This window comes from Mesoplodon bidens (genome assembly GCF_964165515.1).
Source record: "Mesoplodon bidens genome assembly, chromosome: X".
Lineage (NCBI taxonomy): Eukaryota > Metazoa > Chordata > Mammalia > Artiodactyla > Ziphiidae > Mesoplodon > Mesoplodon bidens.
In genome coordinates this window covers 142,701,112-142,717,279 of record NC_138163.1, presented here as the reverse complement: position 1 = coordinate 142,717,279, position 16,168 = coordinate 142,701,112, and the positions used below count along the sequence as shown (strand labels likewise).

At 59.2% G+C, this 16,168-nt stretch overlaps 1 protein-coding gene across 4 annotated transcripts in view; it reads right to left on the bottom strand.

The window, feature by feature from the left end:
- LOC308608454 (serine/threonine-protein phosphatase 2A regulatory subunit B'' subunit beta-like) overlaps positions 1–15,572 on the bottom strand; it is a 56,783-nt gene extending 41,211 nt beyond the window's left edge. For all 4 annotated transcript variants that reach the window (XM_081221559.1, XM_081221560.1, XM_081221562.1 and 1 more), the window contains exon 1: positions 14,891–15,572. In XM_081221559.1, coding sequence (XP_081077685.1) covers positions 14,891–15,508 — 618 coding nt within the window. In that variant the 5' untranslated portion in view covers positions 15,509–15,572. The remainder of the gene's footprint in view (positions 1–14,890) is intronic.
- Between the last annotated feature and the right edge of the window lie 596 nt (positions 15,573–16,168).

The following is a 16,168-nucleotide window of genomic DNA, read 5'->3' as shown; positions in this document are numbered from 1 at the left end:
AACACATCTGCCATAACGTGAAACTTCTTCCTCTTAAAGGCAACCGCGAATCGCGTATCCCAAAAAGTGATTCTGTAAGACGAACAGGCGTCCTGGAACAACCGGGCTTCCATGAACAGTTCTGCGTGGAGCCAGGACCCCCCATACACCAAGATCAAGTCACAGCCGCCGTGGGGGGAGGAGGAGGGCTCCCCAATCCAGGGAACACCCCGGCGCACCCTGTGTGCACCATGTGTGTGCCACACACACAAACGGTAACCAGCAAACATCACACCTCCTCTCTAGAAGATCACCCTTAGCTGATTCCACTTTAAGGTCTCCACGTTCAGATTCTAAATAGACTTTCCTTCTCCACAAGCAACAAACATACAAGCATCAGCCACTTGCAGACAGAATTTCACAAGTTGAAGGAGAGAAGTCAGACAAAAAAGTACCAGAAGCCCTGTAAAATTTGAGACATGTTCCCAGGAAAAACATCCAATTACACTACCAGCAGAAAGCAGGTCTTTTTTCCCACCCCAAACAGCCTGGTTTGATTCGATGTGATTTTTTTTTGGGCCACGCGATGACCTTTAACTCCTCGCCTGGGCGAAAATACAAGTGATGAACGTGCCAAATATCCGTAAGGCAGCAGAACCTCCAGTTGCCAAAAGATCCCAGGTGGCCATGACTTTTAAATTCCATAGTCCCCTTACACGAATTTACAAAGCACACACGAGGCACAGACACGGGGTTTGCTTCTGTGCGCGCTGAGGAGAAGCGCCGTGATGTTTACAAGCCGAGTCGTCACTGAAGCCGCGGAGAAGGCGCTCCGGCTGGTACGTGCCTGCGATAAAGCCCTTAAAACATCGCAGGCGCTCCGGCTGGTACGTGCCTGCGATAAAGCCCTTAAAACAACGCAGGCGCTCGCGGCAAGCCGCGCTCTCCTTTCCAACAGCGCTGCGCTGTTATTACCCAGGGCTCCACACGCTCCAACGACACTGGGAGGCTCGCTGCGCACCTGCGGAGGGTCAAGTCCCCAAGCCTCCTACTGCCCGAGGTCGACACCTCCCCGCCTCGCGCAAGACCCACCACGACGTTGCCCCGCGCCGCGCCCGGGGTATCCGCTGCTAGAACTCCAGGAAAGGAGATGCCGGCGGCTCCCTTCACAGCGCTTTCCCTGACAAACCGCACGGGCACACCTGCTCTCTGCGCGCACGGGCGCTATTCCAGGGGAGCCGCGCACGGGCGCAGGTGGAGCCCCCCGAGCCCAGGCAGCCCCCCACCCCAACCTCGCCAGAGCGGCGAGGAACCCGCGGACGCAGCGGACCCGTCCGCCCGCCTGCCGCACCTGCTGGAAGGCCTTGAGCCTCTTCTTGAAGCGGGAGGGCAGCACGAAGTCGCAGCCGCGGGCCAGCGAGGCCAGCTCCTGCCGCAGGTCGGGGTCCTGGCGCAGGGACAGGTCCCGGAGCCGCATGTCGGCTCGCATGGGCCGCCGGGGCCCGGGCCGGGCGCGCTCGCGGGGCTGGAGCTGCGGCTGGCCGGGGCCGGCGGGGTCGGGGCGGTCCAGACGGCCGGGCTCAGCGCGCTCCATGCATCGCCGGCCGGCGCTCTGGGGGCCGGGCCTCGGGCGCGCGCATTCCTCAGGCGGGGCCGGGCGGGCGCACGCGGCGGCGGCGGGGACAGGGGAGGCGTGGCGGACGCGCGGCCCCTCCCGCGGCCCGGGCTGTGCTCCGCGGTGCAAGACGGAGCGCCGGACGCCGGCCCCGAGCTGGCCTGCTGCGCGCGGAGGCGGCTCTCCCGCCGAGAGCCTCCCTCAGCTCAGCCAGTAGGCAGGCCGGCAAGGGCAGCGGACCTGGAGACGCCGCCTGCCGGCTCCTGGGAGGGTGGGCCTTCTCTCCGGACAAGGGCAGCCTGTCCAGGACTAAGAGGAACCTGCTACAGAGCCCGCGGCCGGCGCCCCGGCCACGCCCGCCCGACAGCCCACGTGCGGCCCAAGAGCTGGTACTTCGGGAAAACGGCCCCAAACGAAGGGGCCACCCACCAGCCCTTCAGGAGTTGAGAAGATACACTTAACCGGCAGAGGACGCTCTGACGGCCTTTGTGTAAAACTCGGGGTTGGGGTGGAACTCGGGGTCTTATAGCTTTCGCCATGGCGTACACGGCTGTGTAGAGTATAGTGGGACGCAGACGACATAGATGGTGTGCGTGGTGTGGAATACGACACCGATGACGCATACTATCGTGTCACGTGAGCCATGAGAGCACGCGACTCAGCCCCTAACACGAGGCTGAAGCAGCAGCAGAGCCAGGCCCCACCTCTGGGCGGTCTTTCCCCCCACATACCGTCTAGATCAGGCCTGCATGTCCCACCCCTGAAATCCCAGGACCCCAGGAATGCCTGTTCCGGCCAAAGCTGACCTTCCCTGCTCCCTTCCCTCTGCCCCCAGACAAAGATGTTGGGGAAATGACCCCGGGGGGTCGGAAGGCACTTCACCCACCCACCCTCCTCCTTGTCTCTCTAATGGACTTTTTTGGGTGGGCGGGAAGTTTTTGTTTTACAGAGACGCTGGGCAGAAAGTAGAGCTCCCGTGGGCTTCCCCTGCGGAGCGCAGGTTCCCTGTCACAAACACCCCGCACTGGGCGCTGCATCTGTTACAGCGATGAGCACACAGATGACCCCATACTGATGCTGCTGTGAACAGAAGTCCGCGGTCCCCCCTAGCGCGCGTCGTGGTGGTGCACGTTCCGTGGGTCTGGACAAACGCACAGAGACGTGTGTCCACCATTACAGCATCACGCAGCGCGGGGTCGCTGCCCTGGAGCCCCGGGGCCCGGCCTGTTCACATCCCTCCCCAGCACTGACTTCTTACTGTGTCCGTATCCTGTCCCAACCCTAGCTGGGGTCTGCCCGTCCCGGCGTGTCCCCTAGCCGGGATCGCAGGGGTCTGCCCGTCCCGGCGTGTCCCCTAGCCGGGACCGCAGGGCTGCAGCCTCTCAGACCCGCTTCCTCTTCCACCTGCACCATCACCCTGCCCCAAACTCCTGTTCAGGGGGCCGCCCTCTCTCCGTCCTTCCCCTCTGCCTCTTTCCCATCTCTTTACCCTATTCCGTCCTTCTCCCCATTCCTGGAACATCCTCAAAGTTTCAGAGGTTGGCTGGCGACCCCTCTGGCTCTCCGGACACACAGACAAGGGCAGTGTATGCACCACACCGTGGCCACAGAACCAGCCTAGCTGGTGTGAGACCACAGGGCCTAAGCTCTGCCCCGTCCAGACCCGGACACAACACGCAGGAAGGCCCCCAATACCACGCTCCGGGCAGGGACCAGGCTCAGGACAAACTTCTGATTTCAGGGTGTCGGCAGCGGGTCATCAGTGGCTCAGGGAGACTTCCGGGCCCAGGCGCAGCCCTGTCACTCTGCGCTACGCCTCTGCCACGAACGGCCGCACCTGCAGGTTCACTCTTGTTCCCCCTTCCCCTGCAAACCCCAGGGCAGAGGTGCTCCTCCTGTAGCTTGAAAAACTGTCCAGGTCCTCCACTGCTGGCCCCTGCTATGCAGCTCCTCCCAGGGGAAGGCAGAGCATGTGTCCTGCCCCAGACCTGGGCTTGTCCCTGGGCCTGGCCCTGGCCCTGGCCAACCAGCCCACGGGATGGCCGCAGGTCCCGTGCTGGCACAGACTGGGGAACACAGACTGCCGAGAACACAGGGGCTGCTAAGCCCAGGGGTGAGTTTTCACAGCAAAGCTCGGTGCTGCTGCACTGAGCAAGAGAGACGAGCACAGGGGCAGCTGGGGCAGCACAGGAGCTGCCCGCAGGGCCTCCCGGCCACACAGACGCTGCGTGTCCAAGTCAGCTCTCAACTTTCCTGCTTTAAGTTTCTGTAGCGATGCTGGTACGCGTGCGTCAACTGCAGTGCTGAGGGTGCGTGAAACCGACACGGAGAGAGTCCCCAAGACCCCTCGCTTGTAGCTTACAATTTGGCTACAAACCAGAAATTTAACCCAAGTAGAAAAAAGGAATCTTTTACTCATTTCTCCACTTCTAGGTAAACTGGGGAAAAATCCATAGCTCCTCCAATGCTCAAAGGTAGCTCAGGAGAGAGGGAGACCGAGACCCCCAGCAACCTTCAGTAACGTTTCTGCCCCAGAGCAAGGGCTCACCTGCAGGACCCCGGACGGAGGGAGGAGGTGAGGAAACAGGCCGCAGGCCACGGGGTGGAGTGGGCCCGGCTCAGGGAGGCAGCTGATCCTGCGCAGCACTGACGGCTCCAGGCCGCTCCACAGATGGGGAACATCTGCCCCCCGCGGCCACTGCTCTGAGAGCAGCACACCCACCGAGGCAGCGTCTAGAACCACGCGGGCGCTCGGCACGTGCAGACACAGCATCACCGGCTCTCTTTCCCCTCCTTCAGCCCAGGCCTTGGTGCTCCGGAACCTGAGCCACTAGCCAGGCTGCAGACCCTGTCACGAGGAACAGAAAGAGCCACGGGGGCCAGGGGGCGGCCCCTCGCTGGCAAAACATCCGTGAAAACTCCTCTTAGCCACGCCCGGTATGGACGGCGCCCAACTCCGGCGGTGCAGACCCTGGGGCTGGCAGCAGGCCACGGGCACCCCTGAGGCCCCGGGTCTCCATGGAGGCCTGAAGTCCCCGGGACAGCAGAGAACAGCCCACCCCTGCCAACAGCACCCGCTCCGCATGTTGCTCATCCCATGATTCTCTGAGCTTGGAGCCAAATGCTGGCCAGAAAAACTAACACGTGATGGACTGTCCACAATTTAGCGTCGATTCAGATAAAATAACGATTCCCAACGATTAGCTCTGCAGCCCAGCTACAGAGTCACCTGGGCCCTGGCCCATCTCCTGCCCCAGCTCCTAAATGGCCCAGAGGCAGCCAGGCCACGTGCACACGAGATCCCCAGACGGAGGCGGCCAGAGACAAGGAAGTGCCAGCCTCCTCGTGTGGTCTGAGCGATCTCAGAAGGCTCACGGCGCTTCCCCTCTGGCGAAGGAGTTTTCTGGAAGTCTGTTCTTAAGTTTCTGGACTTATCTGACAGCGCTGACCTCTACGCTGCTCTGTGACGACAGCGTGTTGTCTGTAGGACGGAAAGGATCTGACGTTTGTTCAAACGGGCTCTGTGGTCTGGGACTCGACACCCAGGGAGGTATCTTTCAACAGTGACGGTGAAACTTCTGCTTCCAGACAAAAGAGGAACGGAAACCAGATTCACCCCCTGCCTAGATTCTATAGAGCATTTTAAGGAAAAAATGATACCGACATTGAACACTCTTACAGAAAACAGAGCAAGGAGTAACCATTCCCAGCTCCTCTTGGGAGGCCAGCATCCCCCTGACACCACGGCCAAGGACATCACACAGAAGGTGGGAGACGGGTGTCCCCCGACCACAGACACACTGATCTCACAACACGGGAGCCCTCAGAGCCCAGCAGCGTGCGAGATCATCAGCTGGGATCAGTGGATTCATCCAAGGAAGCAAGGTTGGTTAACACCCACAGATCAAGTGAGAAAACATCACGTGATCATAAAGAACTGGACAAGATTCAACACCCATTCATGTTAACAGTTCCCAACCAACTAAATATACAGGGTAGCTTCCTCAACCTGCGGAGGGCGTTATGAAAACACCTGTATCTATGTCATCCTGAGGAAGACGGGATGCTTTCTGGCTGAGCCGGGACAAATCGAGCACCTCCCCTCTCAGCGCTGCCCCCTGACCAGGCCCCGAGACCTCAGCTGAAGTGTCGGGCAGGAAGGAGAGTCCCAGGCACGCCGGCCGGGAGCGGTGACGCGGGACAGCTGTCCCTCACGCCGGCACGTCCCTGGTGCAGAGTCCTCGAGCACCTACCGACCACAGAACTGATCAGCGGGTCAGCGACTTCACAGGGTGGGGACTCAAGTGCACGGCTGTCGGAAGTCAGCACGCGGAGGTGCCGGGAAGACAGTTCCACTCCCAGCAGCAGCACAAGGAGCAAACGCCCCAGCAACTCGTCTAGGGGAGGCACCGTAAGACCTGTCCACCCAGCCAGAAACCCCGCGGACAAGGACGGGAGCCTCCATGACGGGTGACCCGCACTGCCGGGCGGCCACTGCCCCACAGGGTCTGCAGACAACGTGGCCTTGATCTAAACCTCAGCCGCCTTTTTGTGTAGAACTTGGCACCATGATTCTAAACATCTACGGCAGCAAAAAGCACCCAGAAAAGCCATCCCAACAGCCGTGCACCGGGGTGGGCAGGGTGCTGGTTTCAGCTCACCAGAACGCGGGGCGGCCTGCACAGCGACCTGCAGCGCACGCACAGGTGCTCACAGGCGCAGGACAGAAGGTCCAGGAACCATCCAGACACCTGCGGACACGGGACTTCCGGCAAAGGCGCCGGCACAATTCAATGGGAAGTCATTTCAGAAAGCGACGCTGCAGCAATTGAGTAATCACGTACAAAAAAGCACGCTTCGAAACTTACCTCAGACTACACACAGAAATTAACCTGAACGAGACCATAAGTCTAAGCATAAAAGCGAAATTTGGAAAAGTTCTAGAGGAGACACAGGAGAAAACCTATCTACCCTAGGGTATGACAAAGATTGTTTAGATTATGGACTATACTTTTGGGAACATCAAATAAGCAATAAATTGGACGTCATCAAAATTAAAAACTTTTCTGCTTCAGGAAACACTAATAAGAATATAAGAGAAGGTGAAGGAGACTGAGATACAGACTTCCAGTTGCAAAATAAATGAGTCAAGGGTATAAATGTACAGTGTGGGAAACAGTAATTATGTAACATCTTTGTAGAGTGACATATCATTACTAGATTCATTGAAATGTATAGAAATGCCAAATCACTATCTTGTAGAACAAGAACATAGTTTTATAGGTCAATTATACTTCAAAACAAACACTCATAGCAAAAGAGATCAGATTCCTTACTAGAGGAAGTGCAGGTGTGAGGAGGGAATTGGATGAGGAGGTCAAAAGATACAAACTTCCAGTTAAGGGATACCTGTGTACTAGGGATGTAATGCACAACATGGTAAAAATAATTAGCACCGCTATATATGGAAGTTGTTAAGAGTAAATCCTAGGAGTTCTCATCACAGCAAAAGAAAAGGTATCTTTTTTTTATATATCTTTAATGTTGTATCTATATGAGATAACGAACTATACTTATCCTGGTCAGCATTTCACCATTACGCGAGTCTAATCATTACGCTGTACACCTTAAACTTAGGAAGTGCTGCGTGTCAACTATATCTTGATAAAAGAGGTAGAAGAAATGGAACATAAGAGAAGTCATTCACTAGGAAGACAATTTGCAGATCCTGTACGTGATAAAGGAGTTGTATCCAGCATACACACAGGACTTACCAAGTGAATAAGAAAACCAACGACCCAGTGGGGAAAATGGTAGAGGATCTGAACGGACACTTCAGCAAAAAAGCCCAACATCACCGTCACCAGGGAAACGCAGATAAAGCCGCAGAGGTGCCCCCAGAGGCCCACATTCCAGAACGGGGCAGGTCAGAGGCCTGGCGATACCCAGGGCTGGTCAGGATGGGGCAGGAACACCAACCGCGCAGCCCTTTGGAAGGCAATCTGACAGTCTCTTCAACAGCAAAATGCACATGTGCCATAAAACTCAGCGATTCCTCCTTAGGCCCGTCCCTAAGGTGAGTGCAGACATGGTCCTCACGAGGACTCACGGGCGAATGTGCTCAGCACGATACCCGTGAGCTCAAAGCCCAGGACAGGCCCAGGGTCCAGCAGACACAATGCGAGGCAGCCCCGCTCAGGGAGCAGTGCTCAGCAAGGAGATGGGGTGCAGAAGCACGCGCTTGAACTCGGTGAGCTTTATGGGATGAAGGACACGAGAACGCAGCTGGTAAAAGTCCGCCTGCAGTTGCAGAGGAGACCTCGGACTGCTATGGACGTTGTTGAGAGCCCTGGCTGCCTCGGGGTGGCTAAGGCGGGAGAGGGTTTGTGCACAACTATTAACGTCCCTGGAACCCTAAATGGAAGGGCACCGCATCTCCAAAACTAAGCCATCCACTCTCGGCCAGCCAGAGGGACACTACAGCTCTGCCCTGGATGGTCTGCCGCAGCTCTGCACAGCCCGGTGACCTGCAGCACCCTCCAGCACACGACGCTACCGACACCAGGCCACCCCACTTCAAAGCGGAGACGCGGCTGACACACTGGGAACAGCACTTGCCAGCCACTCTGTGGCAGTTGGAGAAGCCCAGGTCACAGTCAGCCAGGACCTCCACCCAGGGAGGCAACAGAGCCCTGCAGCTGCAGGCCTGAGAGGACCCCATCAGCCACAGGCAGCCCTGCAAGTCCAAGGACCAGCAGCTGCCCCCCACCTCCTCATGGAGACCACGGCACCCACGTCCTCCTGGAGACCCTGCACCCACCTCCTCGTGCAGCCCCCCAACCCTCCCCTCAGCCCCTGGCCTCTGTATCCTGAGGAGCCCCGTTCCGTTGCCTCTGACCCCCTCCTGGGTGCCCAGCTAGGTGCTGGTGCCACCCCCAGAGCTCCGCCATCCTCCCCAGCAAGCGTCCTCCAGGACCCCCCTGCGTCCCTTCTCCTGGGGCCCCGGGGATCCTCAGGGACCCGTGCACCACGCGTCCTCACTCTCCCTTCCAGCACAGCCTTGCAAAGGTGCTTCCTTCTTCCAGGACCACTGATGGGGCACCTGCAAGAGGCAAGGAGCAGGGAAGGCCCAGCCCCACCTCCCTGGGGCTGCAAAGCAGACAGACGCGAAGCAGGTGGCTCCAGGGGATGAAGAGGTGCACGGTGGGTGGTCAGGCTGGCAGGACACGCAGCACAGCCCGGGAGCCGTTCCCAGGCCCAAATGCTGCCCCCGACCCCCCACATGCGAGACAACCACCACTCTGGCCCCGGCGGGTGCAGGGGGAGCATCCACGGGGACCCTGCCGCCTTCCCCCGGTGGGGACCCAGAACGGTCGCACCCGGCCCCTGAAACGCGAACTCTGCCCAGAAGACTCTGATCCAGGGCGCTCCGGAAACCTCCTCCTTTCGTCCCGGTCTAATTACACACGCGTCCGTACCAACAGCCCGTGTCGGGACACGAAGTGCTCTTCAGCACGCAAACGTACTCTTGGAACACGTCTGCGTGGACAGGCTTCCTGTGGGACCGCGCCTTCCTGGACACCCGAGCCTAACCACGCTGTTAAGAGCAGGCAAACAAGGAGCCGTGACAGCGGGGTCTGACCTCTGACCCACCACAGGCTCTGCTGGCTCTGTGCTCGTCAGGACACTGCAGCCCGGGGCAAGGAGGTGACATCGTGAAGGGACCGGCCAGCCGGCCTCCCGAGCAGACCTCGGCCTCGGCGCTGTGCGCACGGTGGGTGGACGACTGTCTGCGGGGCGGGGGGTGGGTCGGGGGCAGCCCTGGTCTCCACCCCAGATGCCGGGGCCCCTCCCCCAACCGCAACAACCAGAAACGTGGCGCACGCGGCCGCCGGGTGAGCAGTGGTGCTGTGGCCGCAGACCGACACACTCACTGGCCCCCCGGGCTCTGTGCTGGCAGCTGGTCTCGGGGCACCGGCAGCTCAACTTCCACCTAATCCTGAAAAGCACAGACTCCAGAAACGGCACAGCGTCACTCGGACAGACACGTTCCAACGTGGGAGCACCACGGGCCTACTTCCGAAAGCACGGACGCCTCCGCCGTGGCCCCCCCGCAGGCCCGCTCGTGGCGTGAGCACAGCGGCTCCGAGCGCCCAGGGCCCCTGCTCCACAGCTTCCCCGCAGGGAGCTGACGGTCCCGTCCTAACCGCGCGGACCAGAGGCGGCGCACGCGCGCGCGTCGGCCCAGCTCCCGCCGCAGTCACGCGCGCCGGCCCCTCCAGCCGCGCCTCCTGCGGCGACGCCACTTCCCAGCCAAGGTGAAGACTGTGTAGACGGCAGGGCCCCGGTCCTCCTGCGGGGTCCGAAGTGCCTCCCCAGAGCCCCCCCCCCCCGTCCCCTGCACTGACTGACTGTCCCCACTGCTCCGAGCACGGGTCCTCCCAGGGGTTCCCAGCAGCAGACCCTGGAACGGGGCAGAGACGCAAATTCCACCACCACCGCAGCCCCCGAAACTGGAATTCTGGAAAGGGGCTCAGCAGCTGTTTTCACGGGCCTCCCTTGCACCTGTCCACCTGTCCCCAGGACACCCACGCATCCGTCCAGCCTCAGGACTCTCCCGTCCACGGCCCACCTGTCCCCAGGACACCCACGCATCCGTCCAGCCTCAGGACTCTCCCGTCCACGGCCCACCTGTCCCCAGGACACCCACGCATCCGTCCAGCCTCAGGACTCTCCCGTCCACGGCCCACCTGTCCCCAGGACACCCACGCATCCGTCCAGCCTCAGGACTCTCCCGTCCACGGCCCACCTGTCCGCAGGACACCCACGCATCCGTCCAGCCTCAGGACTCTCCCGTCCACGGCCCACCTGTCCGCAGGACACCCACGCATCCGTCCAGCCTCAGGACTCTCCCGTCCACGGCCCACCTGTCCCGAAGACCGTCTCATCTGTCCCTGCATCCGTCTGTCCCCAGGGCCCTCCTGAAGGATGTCATCAGCTCCGCCAAGCAGGTCACCAGGTCACAACACTCACAGAGGATCCCATAGCGCTCTCTGCTCTGGACCTGTTCCCAGATTGCCCTTCAAGGCTCTGAAAGACCCCCTGAGTCTGACGCTGACCTGAGACCCGCACAGTACTGCCTAGAGTGCTGAGAAAATGAATGCTCCAAAGAAACAAGTGTAAATCCTAGGCAATTCTGTCACAAACAGGGCTGAGGGGTGGTACACAGCTCTGCTCTAGACAGTCACTAACCCAGCTCCTGAGGCCCTGGGCTCTGAGGCGCCGCCATGAGGACTCCCCCTGGAGGCACACACCACCGGCGACTGTGCAGGTGAGTCCTCCGGGGTGGGGAGGGCCCTGATGCTGCCCCCTACAAGCCCCACTCAAAGGTCCCATCCCACGTGGGGCAACATGATGGGCGCGTTCTGCCTTGGTGGGGCCCTGGGGATAACAGAGGCCCAGGCTGAAGGCGCCTGCTCTACGGGGAACCCATGGAGACGCCCCCCGGCTTCAGCTCCAGCACCCTCCTGAACCAGAACTAAACCAGGGCTGAGCCAGGACCACTGAAGCAGGGCCCTAAACCAGGACTGAACCAGAGCCCTGAACCAGGTCTCGTGAACCAGGGCTCCTAAACCAAGACTGATCCAAGACTCCTGAACCAGGTCTGAACCAGGACTGGATCAGGGCCCCTGAACCAAGACTAAGCCAGAGCCTCTGAACCGGGACTGGACCAGGTCTCCTGAACCAGGACTGGACACGGGCCATGAACCAATGCTCCTGAGCCAAGCTAAACCAGGACTGAACCAGGACTCCTGAACCCGACCAGACAAGGGCCCTGAACCAGGACTGAACCAGATTGAACCAGGACCCCAGAGCAAGGAGTCAAACACAGCTCCTGAACCAGGGCCCCTGAACCAGGACTGAACCAGGACTGAACCAGGGCCCCTGAATCAGGACTGAACCAGGACTGAACCAGGGCCCCTGAACCACATCCTCTGAACCAGGCTCCCCTGGACTGGGTTCTGCCATGTAGTGTTCCCCCACCCAGGCCTCAGTGGCCATCCAGTGGCCGAGCCTCAAGTCGGCCCCTTTCGACCCAGCAGCCTGGACAAGGCCTGGGGAAGCTGGTCCACGGGGGGCCCACAGGCAGCTTTGGGGGAGCTGAGGGCTTGGGGGCGAGGCGATACCCACCATCGCTGGGGAGTGGGCTGTGGCCAATCTGCATCTCAGGCCCCTCAGGCTCCTCATGGAGCCCTCTCTGTGGCCAGTCAGGAACAGGAGTGGCGGCCCAGGCAGCACCCAGGTGGACGCCGGGTACCAAATGAGGTGCCCTTGGCGGGCACATGCAGGCTGCAGGTGCCGGGCCCTGTTTGGGAGGCCCGAGAAGACAGGACAAGATCACGCACACCCCCCCACCACGTGATCGCGAGAAACCTCCAGGTTCCACTCGTCAGGAAGAGAACGGAGGGCGTCTAGGTTCGCACCGCTTCAATGTGGCAAACTCCTGACCAGTGATTAAAAGTTCTCAATATTTCCCCTCCTTCCTGCACAAAGATTCTCGTTGATGCCAACTACGAAAACCAGAAATCGTTCTTCACTAAGAGATCCACAGAATGCAACGTGGCCAAGCTCAGCCCCTCTGTGAAGTCACGGTCACCGGGCAAACTCAAGGCTCCCGTCAGACATGCTCTCAGGATCCTGACCTTCTGCTCTGAGGACTTCCAGGTCCTTTCTGTCTCCAACACATCTGCTGGAAAATCTAAGGACGCGTCAAAGTAAACACACGTGCCTGCTGTGTGTACACGCATCTGCACGTACCCACGAGCGTGTCTCCAAGGAACGCACTTCTAACCTAGAACATGGTCACATGTCCTGAGGGAATCAATGGTTAACTGGATACCCCCAAAACTACAAAACGGCTGCAGAGAAAGATCTAAATAGATGGATAATAAATTTAACCAAGGAGGTGTGACACCTGTATGCACACAACATTGCTGAGAGAAATTATGGGACACGTAAGTAAATGGAAAAACATCCAGAGCTCATGGGCTGGAAAACTCAACTGTTTTGGGGTATCAGTTACACCCAATTGTTCTACAGATTCACTGCAATCCCAATCAAAATGCCAATAGGCCTTTTTTGTACAAGTTCATAAGCTGATTCTCAATGTTAGGTGGAAATGCGAATGTCAGCATAGCCAGAGCTGTTTCAAAAGAACAGAGTTGGCTGTACACCACCCACTTTCCACATGTTAGTCTACAAAGCACCCCAGAGTGAGAACACAAACACAGATCAGTGGGTTAGGGATGAGAAAATAGACCCAGACGCATACGGTCAATTGATTTCAGACAATGCAACTCAATGGGAAAATGATAGATTTCAAAACTGCTGTGTACCTGGATATCTTACACCACATGCAGAAACTTACATGAAATGGATCAGAAATTTAAATGCAAAAGTGAAAACCAGGAAGCTTTTAGAAGGAAGAGAGCAGATAATCCTGAGAGCTTGGGATAGGCACATATTTCGTAGATCGGATGTAATAAATAAGAACCATAAAAGAATAAAATTGAAAGAATCAAAAAACTAACAGCTTTTGCTTTCAAAACACATGTTAAACAAATGACAAAACGGGCCAAAGACTGAGGAGAAATATGTGAAAACATGTGTCTCATAAAGGAGCCGCACCCAGATTCTACATAAAGAGCCCTTACAACTCAATGACAGAGAAATACCCCGTTTTCAAAAGGGGCAGCAGATTTGGACAGACGGTGCACAATGGCTGATACGCGATGAAAAGATGCTCGCCGTCACCAGAAAACAGGGAAATGCAGATAAAACCATGACACACAACACGCCCGCCGGGACGGCTGAAGTAGAAGTCTAAGGACAGCCAGTGCCGGGGAGGCGTGGACGAGGACCCGCACGCACGGCTGGGGAAACGGGACGTGACACCTGCCTCAGAACAGTGTACGGGCTTTGGAGGCTTTTCAGGTTTTTTTGTTTTTTTAAGTTAAACACACACACAGCGCACAGCCCAGCAATTCCACTCCGAGGTCATTCATCCAAGAGAGATGCAAACACCCGTCCACACGAGGTTCTCAGCAGCTTCATTCATGAGAAGCACACGCAGAAACAGCTCGAGTGGCCTCCAGTGCTAAAGTGACAATCAGGCTGTGGTCCATCCACGCAACGGGACCCTACTCGGCAGGGAGAGGGAAGCAGGGCCCGCCGCACGGCGGCAAGCACCTCAGACAGATCCTGGGAGCCGGAGTGGCTGCCTGGGGCGAGGCGCGCGCGGGGCCCTGGGGGCGGGAAGCGCTCTGCTCCGTGGTGTGTCCACATGTGTGACGACCGGCCCACACACCTATAGGCACCATTCACTGTACGTGAACTAACCCCCCACAAACTGGACTCTTCAAAAATCAAGGGTTAGGGGCCTCTCTGGTGGCGCAGTGGTTGAGAGTCCGCCTGCCGATGCAGGGGATACGGGTTCGTGCCCCGGTCTGGGAGGATCCCATATGCCGCGGAGCGGCTGGGCCCGTGAGCCATGGCCGCTGGGCCTGCGCATCCGGAGCCTGTGCTCCGCAACGGGAGAGGCCACAACAGTGAGAGGCCCGCATACCGCAAAAAGAAAAAAAAAAAAAAAAAAAAAAAATCAAGGGTTAAGAACAAGCCCCCACCCCCACCCCCACCCCCGTCCCTAACACCTCTGGGAAACCAGCAGACTAAGTGACGGGGGAAGTCCCTCCTCCTGATATGCTCAGCGCTGCTGATGGGATGGATGCGGGCTCAACCGAAAAAACTTAAATGTCATCAGCAAGTCCCAGTGGAACAGTCACACTCCTTCAGGCTTAGGCGTATGCTAGGGGTACGATATGCAGCAACCATACGTTTTTCCGTAACACCTGGAGACGCTTTATTACTTTTAACCGACACAGTATTAAATATCAAAAAGCACCTTTTTAAAAAAATTAAATATACTGCTGTCCAGCTGTCCTTATTGTAGATAAATGGAGCATAAAACCTCTAGGTTCAGAAGCTAGGCAGAATAGAAGAAGCTGAGCCATGGATAACTAAAACCAACCGGAAACAAACTCCAGAATGACGACCAACTTGGGAATCTGTCAAAGACAACATTTTTCTGTGTGCGAGACTTTCTTGGCAGGGGGAAGAGACTAGACGTGCAAGCGCTTTCACGCCTGACATTCCTCCAGCATCTTCGACCACCCTCAGCTACACGTCGGTAGGCGACCCGAGTTACCTCCGCAGGCGTTAGAAGGAAGAGTAACTTACTACTCTCGTCCCTGCGGATCGACGAGGCCCTCGAACAGGTGGTCCACTCCGGGCACTAGAGGCGGCTCCCAGGGGGAGAGCGGTGGACGCGGGGGACGGGCTGGGCGCCACTGGGCTATCCAACCCGCGCGGCCTGCAGGCGAGGGCCGGGGCTGCGAACGGGGGCCCGGGCTGTCCTGAGTCTCCCCCGACCCCCTCGGGCCCCCCGGGCATCTTGATCCTCTGCAAGCAGTCTTGGAGTACTGCCTGCGTGCTGGACTCGCTGAGCCAGCACAGGAAGAGCTCGTCCACCTTCATCTTCAGGACGGGCTGCAGGACTTTGCCGGGCGGCATCTCCGGGGCTCGGCCCCTCCTTCCAGGGGGACTCCTTCCTCCTGCACAGGTGCCTGGAGCCGGGACCGAAGTCCGGCCTGAATGGATCTCCGCGTAGTAGGCGATGGCCGCCGGAGGGGACGAGCCCCACGGGGGTCCCGGACCCGTGGTCCCGGGTGAAGTCGCCCGGCCCGGCGGGCGTGGCGCGCCCGGGGCCCGGTGAGGAGGCAGCGGCCCGGCGGGCGTGGCGGGCCCGGGGTCTGGTGTGGCATCAACTGCCCGGCGGGCGTCGAGGCCCGGGGTCATCGGTCAGGGGTCAAGGGGTACGGCGGCGCCCCGCCCAGGGGCTGCGCGGACTCGGGAGCCCGGCGGAGGCGGAAGGCCGGACCGCGGCGCGGCCCGCCCAACTCAGGGCAGCTTCAAAACGGGCGCGCCAGCTACGCTCCCAAAGAAGGTCGCTTATGTTGTGCGTCACCGTGACGCGCGGCATCATCACGGCGCCGCCCATCGGCGCCTACGACTCCAGCCGCGGCTGTGCTGGGGCGCTTCGGTGGGCTGGAGGGCGCTCAGGAGCTGGAGCGGGGGCGGGGGATGGCGGGCACCCCACCCCATGTCTTTCAGCTTTTAGGTTTTCTTGGGGTGGGGCCCGCACCAGCCACGTGCCCTTATGTCCGCGGAAGTGCAAGCATGGGCGGTGCGATCTCGCCGGGATGGGCGGGGTTAGTTGGCTGGTCTGTTGGGCACTACAGTGCATGCCTGTAGTGGCGGCGCTCGGGAGGCCCGTCGGTCGAGCATGAGCAGTGCGTGCTCGCCGGGAGCTAGTCGGAGACCGGGCATTGTGCGCGGACAGGGCGCGGTACAACGGAGGAGCATGCGCAGTGCGTGCCCGCCGACGGCGGCAGCGAGCACGCGCGCTGCGGGAGCGAGCGGGAGGTGGGCGTGCCGGCGGTTGCGGGGAAATGTAGT